The 16,537-nt window shown below is 44.5% G+C and overlaps 1 protein-coding gene across 1 annotated transcript in view; it reads right to left on the bottom strand.

The window, feature by feature from the left end:
- Positions 1-16,334, bottom strand: part of PRDM6 (PR/SET domain 6) — a gene marked incomplete at both ends in the record, with an annotated part of 72,489 nt that extends 56,155 nt beyond the window's left edge. The window contains 2 exons of the mRNA XM_084278025.1: positions 6,364-6,671; positions 15,809-16,334. Coding sequence (XP_084134151.1) covers positions 6,364-6,671; positions 15,809-16,334 — 834 coding nt within the window. The remainder of the gene's footprint in view (positions 1-6,363; positions 6,672-15,808) is intronic.
- Between the last annotated feature and the right edge of the window lie 203 nt (positions 16,335-16,537).

Here is a 16,537-nt window from a genome sequence, read left to right as displayed (position 1 = left end):
TGGTTGTAAATTCACTTTGAAAAGCTTTGTGTTAACAGCCTTCAACCAGGCTCTGAGACGAGTACGAGCAGGCAAGCTGACAATTGCTCGACCTCCTGCCCTTATTACAGTGAGTAAATCAGGCTTTGAGCCATTAGGCTGGAGCCCGAGGCCTACACAAAAAGGATTGACATGACTAAAGGTCAACCTCTGTCACACATGTGTAACAATTTGGATAATGGAATTCTGTAACTTATCTGAAAAAGGTGCCAAATGTGTGGAAGGAAAGTATACTCTGGCTGAATTTTCTAGCTTTTATGTTAAGCGAATACTTAAAAGTCTTCGTTTTAGAGTCCATGCATGTTCGATGCGGTGAAACCTGGGGGACCAAAATGCATTGAGACAGTATTGCAAAATACTGGACGTCACCACCACCTTAAAGAGCATATGCTGCAGTTTCAGTTTATCAAATCTATAACCAATATATTACTGGCATCAACTACACAACACATTTTGGATATCCATATATCCCATTAAAATACTGCCTTTATTCACCCGCTTTGAATCAAAAGTCAATAGAAATAAATGTTAATGGTTTCATAAATGAAGAGTAATTTCAGGCCTTACGAACTAGATTTCATCAAACAATAGGAACTGTTTTCTCTATCTAATAAAAAAAAAAGGTTTAGGTGTTTCAGTTATATTGGTGATTTCATCCCTTTTGAGCAGTACAGAAAGTTAATGGTCAAATAAGGACAGAAACAAGCTTTTATATTTGTGTTCCCTTTCAGTATTTTTGCGTATTACATAATAAAATCTCCAAGGTGAGTTTATGTGCCATGGAAAAACAGTCCCTGCATGCTCTGGAAATTTAGAATATATTTTTTTTCTGGGAATAGAGTGTGTCCGGATGTGTGCATGTTTCATGTAGTCCATGGAATTATTGTTTTCCGTAACACTGTTGAGATTCTGGGACTGTATCCCATGCCTCACCAAAGTTTATTCCAAACGTTGCTTCAATAAATAGGAAATTAATCAGTCGCTGTGCCAAATTAGATTTACTTTGTTGCATGTGTGTTAGAGTAATTTATCTGCTCTGGCATACAATAGATACCTCAGGTACATGGAAAAAAAATACTGAAGACATGGAGACACATGATGATAAGATATGAAAGAGTCTTATAAAACTCACAGGGTTTCTTAAAGCATCATCAAGGTTTAGTTTAGCTTTTCTAGGGACGAGAATTATCAGACACAAAGTAGCTTTTATATTTAGGATCAAACTAACTTTATATTGACCTTAAGTAAGGTATCTATCTATAACTTATAAAAGTTATCTGTAAAATGTGACCCTGAATGATCCAGTTATCAAGCTGCTTAATAACAGTTTAGAGCAATTTTCTTGTAAATTGCATAAGTTACGGAAGCTGTGGATCTGAATGTGCTCTTACTGAACTTGTGGCTTAGTAAACTACTGAGCACAACTTTAGGGACATTTCCAGTAGGCAGTATGTGAACTTAAAATCCATGTAAAAGTAAAAGATATTGTGCTTTTTAATAGAAAATAACTTAAGGGTGGTGCACCCCAGAAAATCCTCAGAAACAACAAAACAAAAAAGCAATAGAATGGCACCAGCTGTTTCCCTGCATAATTTAAGATATAATAGTAATATAACTAAGAGGTTTTTTCAAGACAAAATTATTTGAATTTCATGAACATGACATATTTGAAACAGGGCTGACAAGCAGTCTAGAATACTAGATGATGGATTGCTGAGAATCATAATTTTCACTTTAATAGAACTACGACATGCACATAATTCTATCCTCCAGTGCTTTGCTGTAATAGCAAATTCAGTCCAAACCTACAGTCTTAAGAATCCAAATACAACTCTATCACCATAACTGGAATGAGTGCTTCATTTGAAAGGTAAGGATTCTCTCTGCATATTAATTTGTACAGATATGTACAGTACTGGTGAAGGGACTCTGACCAGCATGCAAAATGCCTGTTTCTGCTCAAAGGCAATATTATCTTTGACTTCAGTTGAGTTGCAAAAAGGCCACTAAGTACCTAAATTGTACTTTTATTAAAATGACATATACACTTTCTAGTAGTACCAGTTGATTATCTCCATTTAAGGGGAAAAATCAGCAATACAGAGTTAGCATTTTGTAATCTTTTGTTCATACTTGAAAAAAAAAGGAAAAAACAAAAGAAAAAGTGTTTCTTCCAGAAAAGGAAACTTTAAATCAAGTCAAGTTAAAATAATAAATTTTACATTCTTACATTCTTGGACTATTCCAAGGATATAAAAAAACCAAAAAAAACCCCGATTTGATCACTGACCAAAAAAAAAAAATCAAGGAAGACATCAAACTCTGTATCGGGCAAATGAAGAAATGGAAACTGTACAATTCTATCTCTCTGTCAGTAAAAAACTCTTTAATCTAAGCTGTATTTGCAGGGAAAAAGACTATTTACAATTTTGATGTTTCCAGAATTCACAGTTTTAAGTTTGGAGCCTGAAAAACTTTGATAATAAAACATATACGCCTTTTAAACTTCTGTATTTTATTCTAATACATTTTAAGCATATATTGTATACATTCCTTAAGTCTACTCTTATTAAATTTTGATGTTAAACAGAAAGGGGAAACCATGTGCAACTAGATTAATTTATCTCCAGGGAGTAAGGACACATTAATAATTGAGATAATGTTTTCATATATGTTGGAATCAAGCGTGCCTTTTCACTTTATTAGAAAACACATTAGGGGAAAATTATCTCATCCTCATCAGTAAGACCTAATTGCTGAGAAAGTCTCTGCTTTCTTTGCAATAACAAAAGGATTGTTCTCATTACCTCAAAATGAAAAGAAATTTTAAAAAAGAAAGAAAGAAAAAGGAAAAAAAAATAGATCATAAATGTTATCAAGCTCTGCTGGAATAAATGCCTGTATTACCAAAGAGAGTGTTTACTTAATACACCCAGTCCTGTTTTTGTTTTAAACAAATCAGAGTTTATTGTATTTTTATAAAATACAAGCAAGTTCTGGATTGGAAAGAAGTGAGCCAAATGGGGGGGGGGGGGGGGGGGGGGAAACTACAACTAAAAATTACTAATATTTTTGGCTTTCAGAAGGGCTGATCTCTCTGTAAGTTATAAGAAATTATCTTGGCTGATTGCAAGAGAACTCTGTAATTTCCCATGGACACCCATAGGTGTCAAGGCCTGTTGTGAGGTAATGGAATGGTATGTAATTTACTCTGAATCGCTGTACATTATGCTGTATGGATTACATGCAAAGCAAACATTGAGTGCATGGTGGGAACACTTGTGCAGACAGACTGCAGCATACTTCCATAGTGTTGAACTACACATCAAATGCCCTGCTTCTGATGTTTCCCGCACCAAAGAGAATGAAATAAGTCGCCAAATAAGTAACTAAGCATAAAAGTCTTTGCAATAGCCGTTCTACTTATCCAGTGTACACTGAAAACAAACAAACAAACAAGCAACCCCCTCTGTAAAAAAAAAACCACACAGCTATCAACTTTACTTTGCAGTGCAAGAGATGCTATTTACGGTACTAAGTAAAGTTATGTCTATAAGGTCCATCGAGAAGTAATGCTGAATAACTCATCTGTGTACATACTTGATTTTGCAGCTATCCTGAAGGGATCAGTAGAAGGCAATTGACTAATGCCACAGCTTTATAAAGGGACGATGACTTTAACATTTACAGTGATTTACATCCATACTCCTATACCATATAGACTACAAGAATACAGACTATTCAAATACATACTTTCAATGACTTTTATTTATTTTCACAGATCAGCTTTGCAAAATTACACTTATTTTCTGATTAGTTTCTTTTGCTATACGTTTTCTTTATTAAACATTAGTTCTCTAATAGGTAAAACATACTAAATTGAAAGTCAAAACAATTGAGAAATGGCCAAAACTTTTTCTAGACCATAGAGTATGTGATGTTTCCCATCAATAGAAATAATCTGCGAGCGTGAGTTGCCCACAGTACCTCAAAAATCAAAAAACCCCAACCCAAAAACACCCACCCCAACCTAAATTTAATTATTAATTGCAAGATAACTCACTTAAAATATGCACATTCATTTTGCTAGCCAACAGGAAATCTGTGTTATGTGTTAAGAATAGAACAACAAACCCACACAGAAACTCAGCTGACACCCATTGATTGCCTGAAGCTGACACATTCATCATTACTATTCTTTTTTTTACTTCACATCTTTTTCTTCTTTGCTATTGCCTTTCCCCAGAAAAATCCTTCCATCTTTCATTGCTATAAAACTATTTTTGAATTCACTTGAAATTACACATTAAAAATTCTTGCCTATTTGAAAGATATTTTGTCAATATTTGCAACTTAACTTGTATAAAACTCATTCATAATAAAAAATTAAGTAAAAATATAAATTTTTAGGATAATGTAGAATTCTCTAACTCCATTTATTTTAGCTGAATTTCAATGTTTTGTTTAACTTGATTATCTGACAAGCTTATTATTTCATATTCTGTTAACAGAATAAACCACAAAACCCCTCTTAACAATAAAAATAAAGCCTCCAACATCATTATACAGTATTATATTAAAAAACATTTTATCAACAATATGTCCCAAAATATTGTCATTATAATCACTGGACATGTTTAAGTCTGATTTATTAATATCTGCTATACAAGAGAAATTACATCCCCGTTGACGGCAGCAACAAAACTTTCAGGGATTGCAAGTTGCCTGGTGTTACAGAGTGCATTTAGGTGTGTTCTGAGACTGATTTTTCACTCTTTAATGTGAAAATCTCCCTTCCACCACAATGATTCTTTTGGGCAAATGCTTTGAGACAAAGACACTGATATGCCTATTTACTCTTTCTTTGCATACAGGAAATGCATAGGAGCTCCTACTCATAGAAAGAGGTCATATATATTGCACAGTATGCAACAACAGAAGGTTGTTATCAGTCCCAAAGGGCTGACAACTTAAATATTCACATGTTTTCTGTGAACAAGTGCTTTACCAAACATGCTGGCTCCACAGCACTGAATAACTTCTTAAAGTCCATCCGCTTTTACCGTATACCCACTGAAGACAGCAAAAACACTCTTTGCATCTTCATGGACTTCCTGTCTGGTTTCTAATCAGCAAGTCCATCCCCTCATATACTGAAGATTTGGATTTGGTCTACATGCGCAACTAACACCTGCAGATCTACTGACTCTATGGCAAATAATCTTGAGGTGCGCAGAAGATGTAGTTACAGAGGGCTAAGCAGAACTAACAAATACACCTTCCAGCACAAAGTAAAGAAGAAATGAATGGCAAAAGACTAGTTTCCATAAATAACAAGTACTGACGCACACAAGGTTCACATGTGTTCCCTAATAATTATTAGATCTGTGTATAAAATGAGCATATGCTATCTTTCTAAATTAACTTACCACAAGATGCTCCTGTTAACACCTGAGTACAAACTACAGTTAAGCACAAAACTCCAGCAGTTCACTGGAGAAAAAGTGCACGGTCAGGAACTGTAACAGCCACAGATGTCCCTGTACGGCCAAAGGAATACGATAGCGGCTTTATGACCTGTTCTGCCAAACCACTGTCAGTGTTCATTGCAAAATAAACCAAACTATCACATATGAAAATGTTTCCATATTAATTATCACCATTAGCCTCTCAAAGATGGTGGCAAATACAAAAAAAATAACAACTTCAGAAAGAAGAAAGTAGCTTTCTCACAAAAGCACATAAAGCATCATTAGTGAAATGCACAGTGAGTACAGGACCAGAGTTAAACTGAACTGTGAACAGCGCTAACAGTGTCACTGTGCAAATAGCAGAGCTGTAGAACAGGCTCCTGCACTTGTTTCATCAGCTTACTAGGAGTGCCTGCAGGACACAGCAACGGTGCAACACACCTTTGCAACCCACCTGTGTTTTTCAGGCTAAGATGATGTAGCTGGTACTGTGAACTGAGAGCTCCACCAGCTCCTGTTACTCAGGTCAAAATGCAAGAGTGCCGTGTGTGTGGTAGCCTTCAGTCATCTCTGGCCATGTCTCTCTACTTCACATTACAGCACCCGCATCAACCGGCTCGTCTATGCAAACCACTGGAGCCCTGTGAGGTGTCTGCTGGTTTCCAGCTACCTCTAGCACAACAAGGTTTTTGCTTGCACCACCTACATTTTCAAATCTGCTGGGTCAGCTCACTGAAATTCCCTTGCTTGTTTTTTTCACTGCTAGTGAATGGTGCTAGCATCACGTACAATTACACTCCGTGTCTGCTTCAAAACACTCAAGTCTGACAAGGAAGGAAAGATGATGACTTACTTCCCAGAGATGCTGAGTGTTCCTGATGGCTCCTGCTTGAACCTTCTCTGGCAAGAGCAGGACTCCCTGGAAGGGCCCGATCCAGGTGCCTTGCTGGATCCGCTGAGCTGCACAAATGCCATAGGCGAGGCCAGGCACTGTGCTGGTGCACAGACACACTTCCCGGGGCAGGTCCCGAAGCCACTCGGGGATCTCGGGTGGCGGGGCCGCTGCGGCAGCACTGCTGGTGCCCACCAGACGACGCAGGGAGTGGAGGGGCCCGTGCATGGGGCACTCGCCGTTGCGGTTGTCAGCACACATGTCACATCCTGCGGGGCAGAGGGGAAAACGCGCTGTCATTGGGGTGCTGCTGGCCACCACAACGACCGACGCAGGTGAGATCATGCAGATCCCTCCACTTTTCCTATCATTTCATGGCAGCTCAGCGCTCATACGCACCGTGCACTTTCAGATGGTGCTTTGGATGGTTTTCCTAATCTCACCAAAGTCCTTCTGGTGTGTTCAGGTATCTGCCATGCTCAGAAAGTCTTTAACACTGTTTTTTTAAGATTCACTTTTTGACTAATAAGTAATTCATTTAAACCATCCCAGTGTGTTCCAATGAGACATCTTAAAACACAGTCGTAATGCCTTACAAGTTCCCCTCATTTGCCTTACCACAGATCAGCCCAAGGGTTTACCCAGAACAGGGTTTGATTTCATCCTTGTCTTAAACATTTGCTCTACTTTTTATAATGACATTTGTGCATGCCTGTCTGTTCAGAAAATAAAACAATTAGAACATCATGAGTGACAAATCTGAGCATGCATGGATGTTTATTTTCGTATACCTGTATCTAATCTTTAGAGTTAAATTATACAGCAACTATCACTGGTTTGAAAAAAATGTGTTGAATGGGAATGCGTGTTCTTTGCCTGTTACATGTAGCTGAGGCTAAGAACAAAATCAGCACATCTGGGTTTGCAAGCAGGTTCCAGGTAAAGGACCAGTTTGTAAAAATGCTAATTTCACTAACTGGTCTTAATAATGGATGGTGTTCTCTATCTTAGGAAGATCCTGACGTGATTTTTCTGTTTTGAGAAAAGAAGATTTTGGTTAAATGTTTCCACTGCACGCAATCTCCCATGCCATGAATGTACAACTTCCAGGAAAATGTTTCATGCTCAGGAACTCCATTTCTCTGCAGCTATGCTGAGTCAACAAAACAATAAATCTATTGAAATAGTTTACCATTTTCTGCACATTTCATTTTTGTAGTACAGTAAAGCTTTTAAAATAAATTTATTCCCAAAATACAAAGGAAAAACAATAATTATGCCATAGCATCATGTAGCAACTCCTTTCCCCTAATAATTTTATACAACCTACACTCATTCTTATAAAAATAAAGCAAAGTATTCACTATAGAAGCCGGAGCTTCTTGGTCTAAGCCACAGCCTTAGACTTGCTAGGTTGCTCATAACCACAGCTCCAATTCTCAGGGGCACTGACTCAGCTGTTCTTCTTTCTGAGGTAGATGCACTATGTATTATGCAGGCCTCTTTCCTATGGAGCCTTCAAAGGAAAACCTTCCTCTCTAATCAGAAGAAAAGCTGCTGAAGGATAATAAAAGCTGTGTTTTCAAAATGCAGCCTCTATTTGAATCCTGCAATTTCAGACATGCATTCTAAGCACTGTTTCCTGTCACCCACTTTTAAATTGTATGATACAAAAATTATGCCTTCAGCAATATGAAAATATTTGAAAGTTACCTATGGAAGCCAGTTTCCCTCAAAACTGTTACACCTTCAAATCTTGCAGGAAATGCATGTGTCCCTCCTTGGGGCTCATCCCTACACGTTCTCTACCCATAACATTGATTGCAGACGTTAGCAGAAAGCAAGCAAGCAGGCCCTGAGCTGCGCGTTGCTCCGATGGGTGCCCCTGCAGAAGGTGGTGTGTCCATAAAACTCACCCCATGGCCATCCCTGACGTGTCACGCAGTGTAACAGCAGGGGGGCAGGAGGGAAGAAGAGCCCTTGCCGGCAGTGCAGCACATCCGAGTAGCTACAGGACAAAACTCACTAGTGGGGACTGTGCTTATAATGGGAGAAAAAAAAAAAAAGAGAGAGAAAAAAAGAAAAAAAAAACCCAAGAACCACCTTTTGCAGGGGGGTTAAAGCCTTTCCTTAGCAATATAATCCCTGTCACAAAATGACTCTTTTGTTGAGTAAAGTCTCAACCGCAGAGGGGTTTTGCTCCCTCAGCCACGTCAATTAGAGGTGGCTAGAGGATGAGATTTGCAGGACCCAAGGGAAAAGGTTCCTGGCTAGTCCTGAAAGAAGATTATTATGCAGCAAATATGTTCCTACAGACATTCCCAAGCACAATGAATAAAAGGCAGCAAGTACATGCAGGGTTGTTTTTTTTTGTTGTTGTTGTAATTTCCACTGCTAGTTTGGAAAGTGAGGTATCACCACAGCATCTTTTCTTTCCTCTTTGAAAGCAATCATTAAGAAACCCTGTGCTTTAGGCATATTCAAGGTCTCAGGGGCTGTATTGGAGTTTGATGTTGGTGATCATACAGGAAAGGATCTCAAATAGGAAATATGAGGGGAAAAAACCAACCACTCTGAATAGGTTGGTATGTAAGTACAGTTTAAACAAATTTGGCATCTGACTGCAAGTTAGAACAAAAACATCTGACAGGAAAACTGAGTGCTTAAAATAAGGATGTCTAACCATGATGTCAATTAGCACCCAGGGCAGACCTGTTTGCAGTGTTTGACTGTCTTGTAGGTGCAGAACTCTCCTCCCAACTACCTGATTATTAATGGCTTACTTGGAGACACTATGTCTCTGTGGCAACTTACATTAAACATGCTAAGGCATCTTTCTGACTCTGCTCAGGCAATTTCAGTGTTAATTTCCTGCATCCCACCACCAGATATGCAAAAATTTTCAAGCACACTGCTTTTAGTACCTGCCTAGAATGATTTCTTCACATCGTCCTGACAATATGGCTGCACAAGTGTAGTTAAAACATTTTATTTCTACCTTTTCAAGGAAAAGAAATTAGGATATAGACAAGGAGTATAAATGAACCCTGTGTCACTGTCATTTGCCCTTACAGAAAGTCACACATGGTGATACTTATTTTCCACTATCCATAAACACTGGTAATGTCTTAATGCTTGGCAGCAGCAGTAGCTGATCTCCTGCTGTGCTCCTTTCCCTTTGTCCTGCCAAAACTGAAAATTTGGAAAATAGGACACCTCCTGAAACTGTTTTGGCTTATGGCTTGTTGATGGGAGGGAGGAGTACATCTTTAATACTAAGGACTACTTACATTCTTCTGAATTGCACACTTTATACATTTATCTTGCGTTTTTATGCATGGGTACAAATAATTTTTTTTAAATCCTCATAAATGTTATAAGGAGTAGAAGCCATACTAGATGCATTTTACCATGCCTTGAGTAAAAAGTTGCCAAGCATCTTTTCCACTTCCATGTCTAACTTTTGCTTTATACCACCCATTTAAAGACAGTCCTTGTGAGCAGTGGATTTCTCCATCTCAGAGAGCAAGGGAAGGAAGTCCTTAATATCAGATAGGAGTAAAAAGGGACAACATAAAGACTCTCACACTTGCCTGCTTCACAGAAAGGATCAACAGCATCATCTTAATGGACGCAATACGATGCACCAGCTTGCTTAATAATACATGGAAAATAAGGGGTTTTCTTGAGAGGGGGAGTGCTGCGGTCCACTGACATCACTGGAATCCCCAAACTGGATTGCAACTATCAAAACCCACACAGGTATGGGCAGTTCACGTAAAAGGGCCACGGCGAGGCAAGCATGAGCTTTCCTGAGGACTGCCACACAGGCCAACAGAGGCAGACGTACTGCACCCTTCCTCCTGTTTCTGCCTCAGAGAATATCTGTGTGAATACAGGCCTCCTTCCAGGACCGCTGACATTAACGCTTCCACTGGCTGTAATAGCATCAGTCAAGCCCCAAATCAAGGCAAGAAGAAGCAAGAAAGATGAGAAAATTGAAGGATTTGCTGAAAATGGAAAGAGCATGGAGGGCTGCAGCCAGAGCTGAGTGTCTCCCGATAAAATCAGAGACGTAGAAGGTAAGGTCAGAGGCAATGCTCCCTTTCAGGCCCAGATGCCGCCAGACTCTTTGGAAGGAGATCAGTTTCTCACTTTATACCTTCATGCTCTATAGATAGGAAGAAGAATAAGGCAAGGAAGGAGCAAGGAAAAAAATTAAATGATCTCCTAGTGGAGCTGTTTGGTATGGGTCTTTTGGGAGGAGTGCAATATGTTACCGTTTATTTGCCTCCATAAAAATGAACACAGTGTAACGCCAGCACTATAACTCCGTGTGAGTACACTTAAAGGTACTAAACCTTAGCAAAAGAGAAAGGACACATCATTGACCCCAAAATATAATTCTAACCACTCTCCAACCTAAATAACACCACTAGTGCATATTTTTTAAGGAAATCTGAGAGGAGAAAGCTTTTGTCAGTGAAAGGCAGGTTCCAACACAACCTTTTAACCAGCAAACCAGCTGTAACAATAAATGAAAGAAATACATTTCTGTCTCGCAATAATATGCTTCAAAGGTGCAGTTATACTGGATACCTGCAGTTTGCTGGTATTAAAGAAGGGTGGCCTCTGACCCTCTGCTTCATAATTCACCACAAGCATGCAGGTATCCGGTGTAAGTGGTCATCATTTCACACGGTATTACTCACTTGCTGGTATAAATCACAGTGGCTGGCCCTGCATCACTGGCTGGGCCCGGGTACCCAGCTAAGAGGGCGGGTGGGCTGGGAGAGACAGCACCCTTTCGGCTGGCACTTCCAGAGGGATGAAGAGTTCCTCGTGCCTCGCTTTCCTCATCGACCAGATGGCATCAATCTCATTTTGCTAAATTAATCGCAGTTTCTCAGACCGCCTGACTTGAGACAGGCTTCCGGGGGGACGAAACACAGATGCACTTTCCCTCTCGGGTTCCTTTTATTTATTTGTTTATTTATTCTAACTACTCTCTGCGGAGAGCGGGGTCGAGCCCAGGCTGCCGCCCCGAGGGGCCGGATCGCGGGGCGAGGGTGCAGAGCGGCCGCTGGAGAGGGACGGGCCACGGCCGGCACCGGGTCCCAACCGACCCCGCCCGCCTCTGCCCGACCCTTCCCGGGCACCGACCTCCGCCTCCCCCGTCCCCGGGCTTTTAGCCTTTTAGTCCCTCGTCTCGCCTCTCCGCTCTTCGCCGGCCGGGGCCGAGCCGCCGCCGCGGCGCAGAGGGAAAGGAGCGGCGCGGCCGCTGAGCCCCACCGGCCGCCCGGGCGGAGTTCCCGCACCGGCGCAGGAGCTGCCGCGGTGTCCGAGACCCTCGATCGGGGGTCAGGAACACCCCGCGCCGCCTGGGCGCTCCGGGATGGGGCGGGAGGTCGGAAGGACCGTCCTGCTTGAGGAGCGGCTTTCTACTTCTTTTTGCGAGGCGTGCTGGGGGCGGGATGGGGGAGGTGGGTTTGATTTCCCTTGCCTTCGATTGAAGGAATGAATGAATTAAATTTCCGTGTCAGGTATGAGAAGGGTAGGAGAATATTGTGTGTAGATAAACCTTGCCACCCCCTGCCCCTGAGAGACCCCCATATACAATGTAGAGATGATGAATAGGCTCTGAGAGAGGAGATCGAAGTTCAGTGTGCACCGGCTCCACTCTCTCCTACAAAACTATAGGGCAATTAATTGTGGCTTGTCCCCTCATCCTTCATCTCCTGGTGGCACATATCGATGGAGATTACTGCTGATGGACCATTTTATCACCCTAAATAAACAGTCACCACCTTCCCTAACCTCAATCTAATATATGGCTATCTGCTATGTTTAAGGGTGCTGGGTAACTAATGATGTAAAATAGCTAAATCATACAGGTTACCAGCAGCCTAGAGGAAAAAAAAAAAAAATCCGAATATTCCCCACACCGATCCACTTCACAGCATGTTATATATACACTGTCTCCCCGTAAATTGAATGGGAAGAGGCGTCCAAACCTCTTGGTTGCGTGACACTTTAGTTTTACACAGCGTATTTATTACAGTGGCAGGTTGGCCCTTCCCGATGAAGGTAGAGGAGTTGCAGATTTCTCACGGCGAAAGCAGAGGGACAAGCCTACGGGGGAGCAAGCCGATCCCGCACTCCCCAAACTCACCCCAGGAGATCTCCTCCGCGCCCCTCCCCCAGCGCTCAGAAATACCCTCGTCCTCCCAGATTCAGAGCTAGGAAGAAAACGGTCCCCAGCCGCCTGCCACATTATCAGGGTTTTAACATAATCCCCTTTACTTCCCTGTGAGTAAAGACTGCTGGGCCCTAATTAGGGGCTTGTTTCTTGGTTGTTGTTTTCTCTTTTTCCTACCTAACCCCCTTTCAATTTAAAACAATTACCTCCTTAACCCGTTGCTCCTTGGCGGCCCTCGCCCCCCTCCCTCGTCCAGGACCGTGCCATATTCATTGATATTTGACGATCAAGGCTCGTGTCTACAGGCAAACCACCGCCCCATCCATCTTCCCAGGCGCCGCGCCGGGCTGGGCGCTGAGGAGCCGGGCCTGACGGGGTGGCGGTCAGCCGGGAGCGTCGCCGGCCCTTGGGCTTTCCCGGAGAGAAGGCAGCAACCCCACCGCCCCTGTGGCGGCCGCCCGCCTGCCCGCCTCCCCCTGCCCCGCGGCTCTGGGTCGGCCGCCCGTGGAGCAGCCGCAGGCATCGGCGAAGTTTGGAGCCTCTCCCGAGCGGATGGGCTCTGCGGGGAGAGCCGGGAGGGGGGCGGGGGGCGGGGAGAACGTGGGGGACACGACACGACACGACACGACACGACACGTCCTTTCACCCGGAGAAGATGGGGATGCTCGGGGATGGGGGCGTGCGCATTTGGGAAGTGAGGGGAAACAGGGCATCCGCCTGGTCCGCGAAGGAGCTACATCTAAAATCAAAACTCAAGAAAGATCCGGCAGGCAGGGGCCTGCCGCCAACACCGGGTCAGCAGGCTGCGGTTGGGCAAGGCCAAGGCGGCGGTCCTGCTCCCCGCACCCGGGCCCGGCGGGTGGGTTGCCTGTACCCTCTGCCCTCTTGTCAGCCTCGGGGTTCGGTGGGGCTGTCCGGAGCTGAAACTGCAGCAGATAACGTACAACTCAAAGCCGACCGCTCCTCACCTTACCCACAACCCCGACCTCTTTTCCCTCAAACGGCGCAGCACGGGAAGCGAGGGACCTAGTCGCAGCGGCTGAAAATCCCGCCTGCCCTGCTGCGGGGAGCCGCGCAGGGATGGCCAGGCCGGTGCCCTGCAGCTCCTGGGCTGCAAGGGAGCGGAGTGCGTGGCAAGGCACGGACAGCAATTCGCGTGGCTCCTTCCTCACTCACAGTTTATAAACGAGTTGCCCAAAGCAAACGCACCTGGTCCCAGAAGGTTGGAAACTCGGATTAAAACTTTTGCTCAGGGACGACTAATAACCCCTGGAGCAAAAGCCGCCTCATAAACAAGTTCAACGACAAGACTTTTTAGCTTTCACTGAAAGGAAAAAAAAAAAAAGAAAAAGAAAAAGAAAAAAAAAGAAAAGAAAGGAAAAGGGAGGGACACACACCGTGCTGGCAGCACGCTGCTCCGTCCCAGCCGGACGCCATCCACAAGCGTCCTTTCTGCAATAGACCCATTTTCTTTCTCGAATCCACCTTTAATATCGCGACTGGGAAGAAACTCTGCAGACTTCGACCGCGACTCTGCGGCGTGCTATTTTTCCACTCACTCCTTAAAAACGTGCCCACCCCCCACACACACACACCCCACCCCACCCCACCCCAAATCGCTTTTTTATCTTCCTTTCTCTTTTTAAAACCTTTATCTTGCAGATTTACAGGGCTGCTCAGGGAAGTAAAACATGTATTGTCTGAACGGTTCGTTTGGCGATTAAAAGTGCATTTCAGATTCCATTAAGTGCGTGTAATTTATGAGATCACAGTTCCTACACCCGAGAATAGAAAATACACTAAGACGTTGCACTACGACGTAAAACTAATAATGAGGAAGTTTCACAAAACAAAGTCGGTATAGAAAGACTTGCAGCATTGGGGGCGGGGGGGGGGGAAGAATGGGGGAAGGGGGAAATCCCCACCAAACTCAGAGTCGGCTTTGTTCTTGCTCTTTAAGACCTACACACAACGAGTAAGACTAGGCTAGCATCCACGGGGTTTAATTAATACACAACAGAGTTTCATGGAAACTTTCATAACAAACTCTGCATCCGAAATGAAATTAAACGAATCCACATTTTCCTTGGGCATGTCTGGGGTATCGCTTGTCTGTTCCATAGCCTTCCTTAAATAGGCATTTCGCGGGGGGACGGGGCACAACATAAAAAATGAAGAATTTTAAAGAAACCTTGGGATAAGAGAGGGTGTTTGAAGCAATTGAAAAAAGTGCACACGATAAAGCCATGTTGCACTGTTTTAACAGGGACAGATCCGTGAGTTCTGGATGTTAGTAATAAATCTGACTAATTAATACAGTTCACCTAGTTATTTTCACTCCATGAATTTCCTCGGTTGCATAGTATCGGCAGATACACTGGGTTGGGGGGAAGAAGAAGAAAAAAAAGCAGACAGAAGCAATTTCTAAAATCACAAATCTCCAATCGATATAGATGTTTAATAATAGGGGTGCCACCCCTCTCCCCCCCGCAAAAAAACCCAAACGTCTGTAATTGGCAACAGCAGTATTAAACGTTTTCTAACCACCAAGTGCTAAACGAACTCTGACACTCAGGCAGAGGACCTTTTTCATCTAGAAAATCAGTTTTCCTTATTAAATGACCACGTCATGCTTTTCCGTATGGGGTGAACAAAACCAGAGAGGTGTTAACGAGGACTGAAAGAAAAACGATACTCTGAGATAAGAGGGAGGAAAACTTTGCCCTAGTCCATCTGACGAAAACTGCAACTTTTCCCCTGCCCAGTGCGGAGTAGTAATTGATTTCTGGGAATTCAGCGAAGCCCGGGATTTCTAGGAGTGAGACAAGCAAGACGAGAAAAATCCAGCTTTAGAGCAAGTTCCTCTGAACCATTTCCGCATCCATTTTCCTAAGCAGCCCTCCAAGAGAAACCTACTCCGCAGTCCTTCCCGGTGAAGCGCGCCTTCCAGGGAAGGACCTGGTGGTCGGAGACGGAAGGCTGTTACCGAGGGGTTACCACCCGCCTACCGAATGCACAGGGAACGAGGGAAAAGCAGCTCCAGGGAGGGAAGGGCAGGGCGGAGGATGCTCCTCATAGAGAGAGCGGTACAGACACCGACTCTGGTTCCCCAACTTGGAGCGTCCCTAGGCTGGCCGGAACGGGCAAGAGGCGGAGGATGGGAGCGGGTGGGGGGTTGGGGGCTGCGAGAAGGGGCACGATACGTACGGTTGTTTGGGTCACTGGTGTGCTGGTTCAAGGGGATGATCTCCATGCGCTGCTGCCCGTACAGGTAGTAGTCCAGCTCCTCGGCCGTGCACCGGAACCGAGCGGCAGCGCGCTCGCCGCATTTGCTGCCGCCACCACCGGCTCCGCACAAGTCCTTGCCCTGCAGGGGAGCGGGCGCTCCCCCGGCCGGGGGCTCGGAGCTTTGCAGCGGTCCGAAGACCGGGAGCTGGGTCACAGGCAGGGAGGTGAGACCAGCCAGGGAAGCGGCAGCCGCGGCCACGCAAGAGGAGGTGGAGGAGGAAGACGGAGTAGACGAGGAAGAGGAGGAGGAGGCGGAGGAGAGGGAGGCCGGGCGCTGGCGGAGGCTGTCAGCCGGAGGCTCGGCTCTGTCTGGCGGCTGGAGCTGGGCGAGGGCCCCGCTGCTCTTGAGCTGGCTGCTCTGCGGAAAAAGCTGCTGCCAGTGCTGCAGATAGGCGGGATCCACCTTCAGGAACGCGGATCCGCCGGGGTCGCCGGGCTTCAGCATCGCGCTGCCTGCGGAGAGGAGAGGAAGGGGAGAGCAGACGTGAGACCCCCGCCCCGCCCCGGCCGGGCCTCCGTGACCTCGCGGTGCTCTTCACGCTAGGACACGTCGGCCCACGCGTGGACTCCCTGCGCCGGCTGTCCAGGATGGGGGCTGAGGGACCTTCCCCGTCCCGCTTCTCTGCTCGTGCCACGCTCGGCAGAAGA

Source organism: Gallinula chloropus (genome assembly GCF_964237585.1).
Source record: "Gallinula chloropus genome assembly, chromosome: Z".
NCBI classification, from domain to species: domain Eukaryota; kingdom Metazoa; phylum Chordata; class Aves; order Gruiformes; family Rallidae; genus Gallinula; species Gallinula chloropus.
This window is presented reverse-complemented; position numbering and strand designations above follow the sequence as displayed.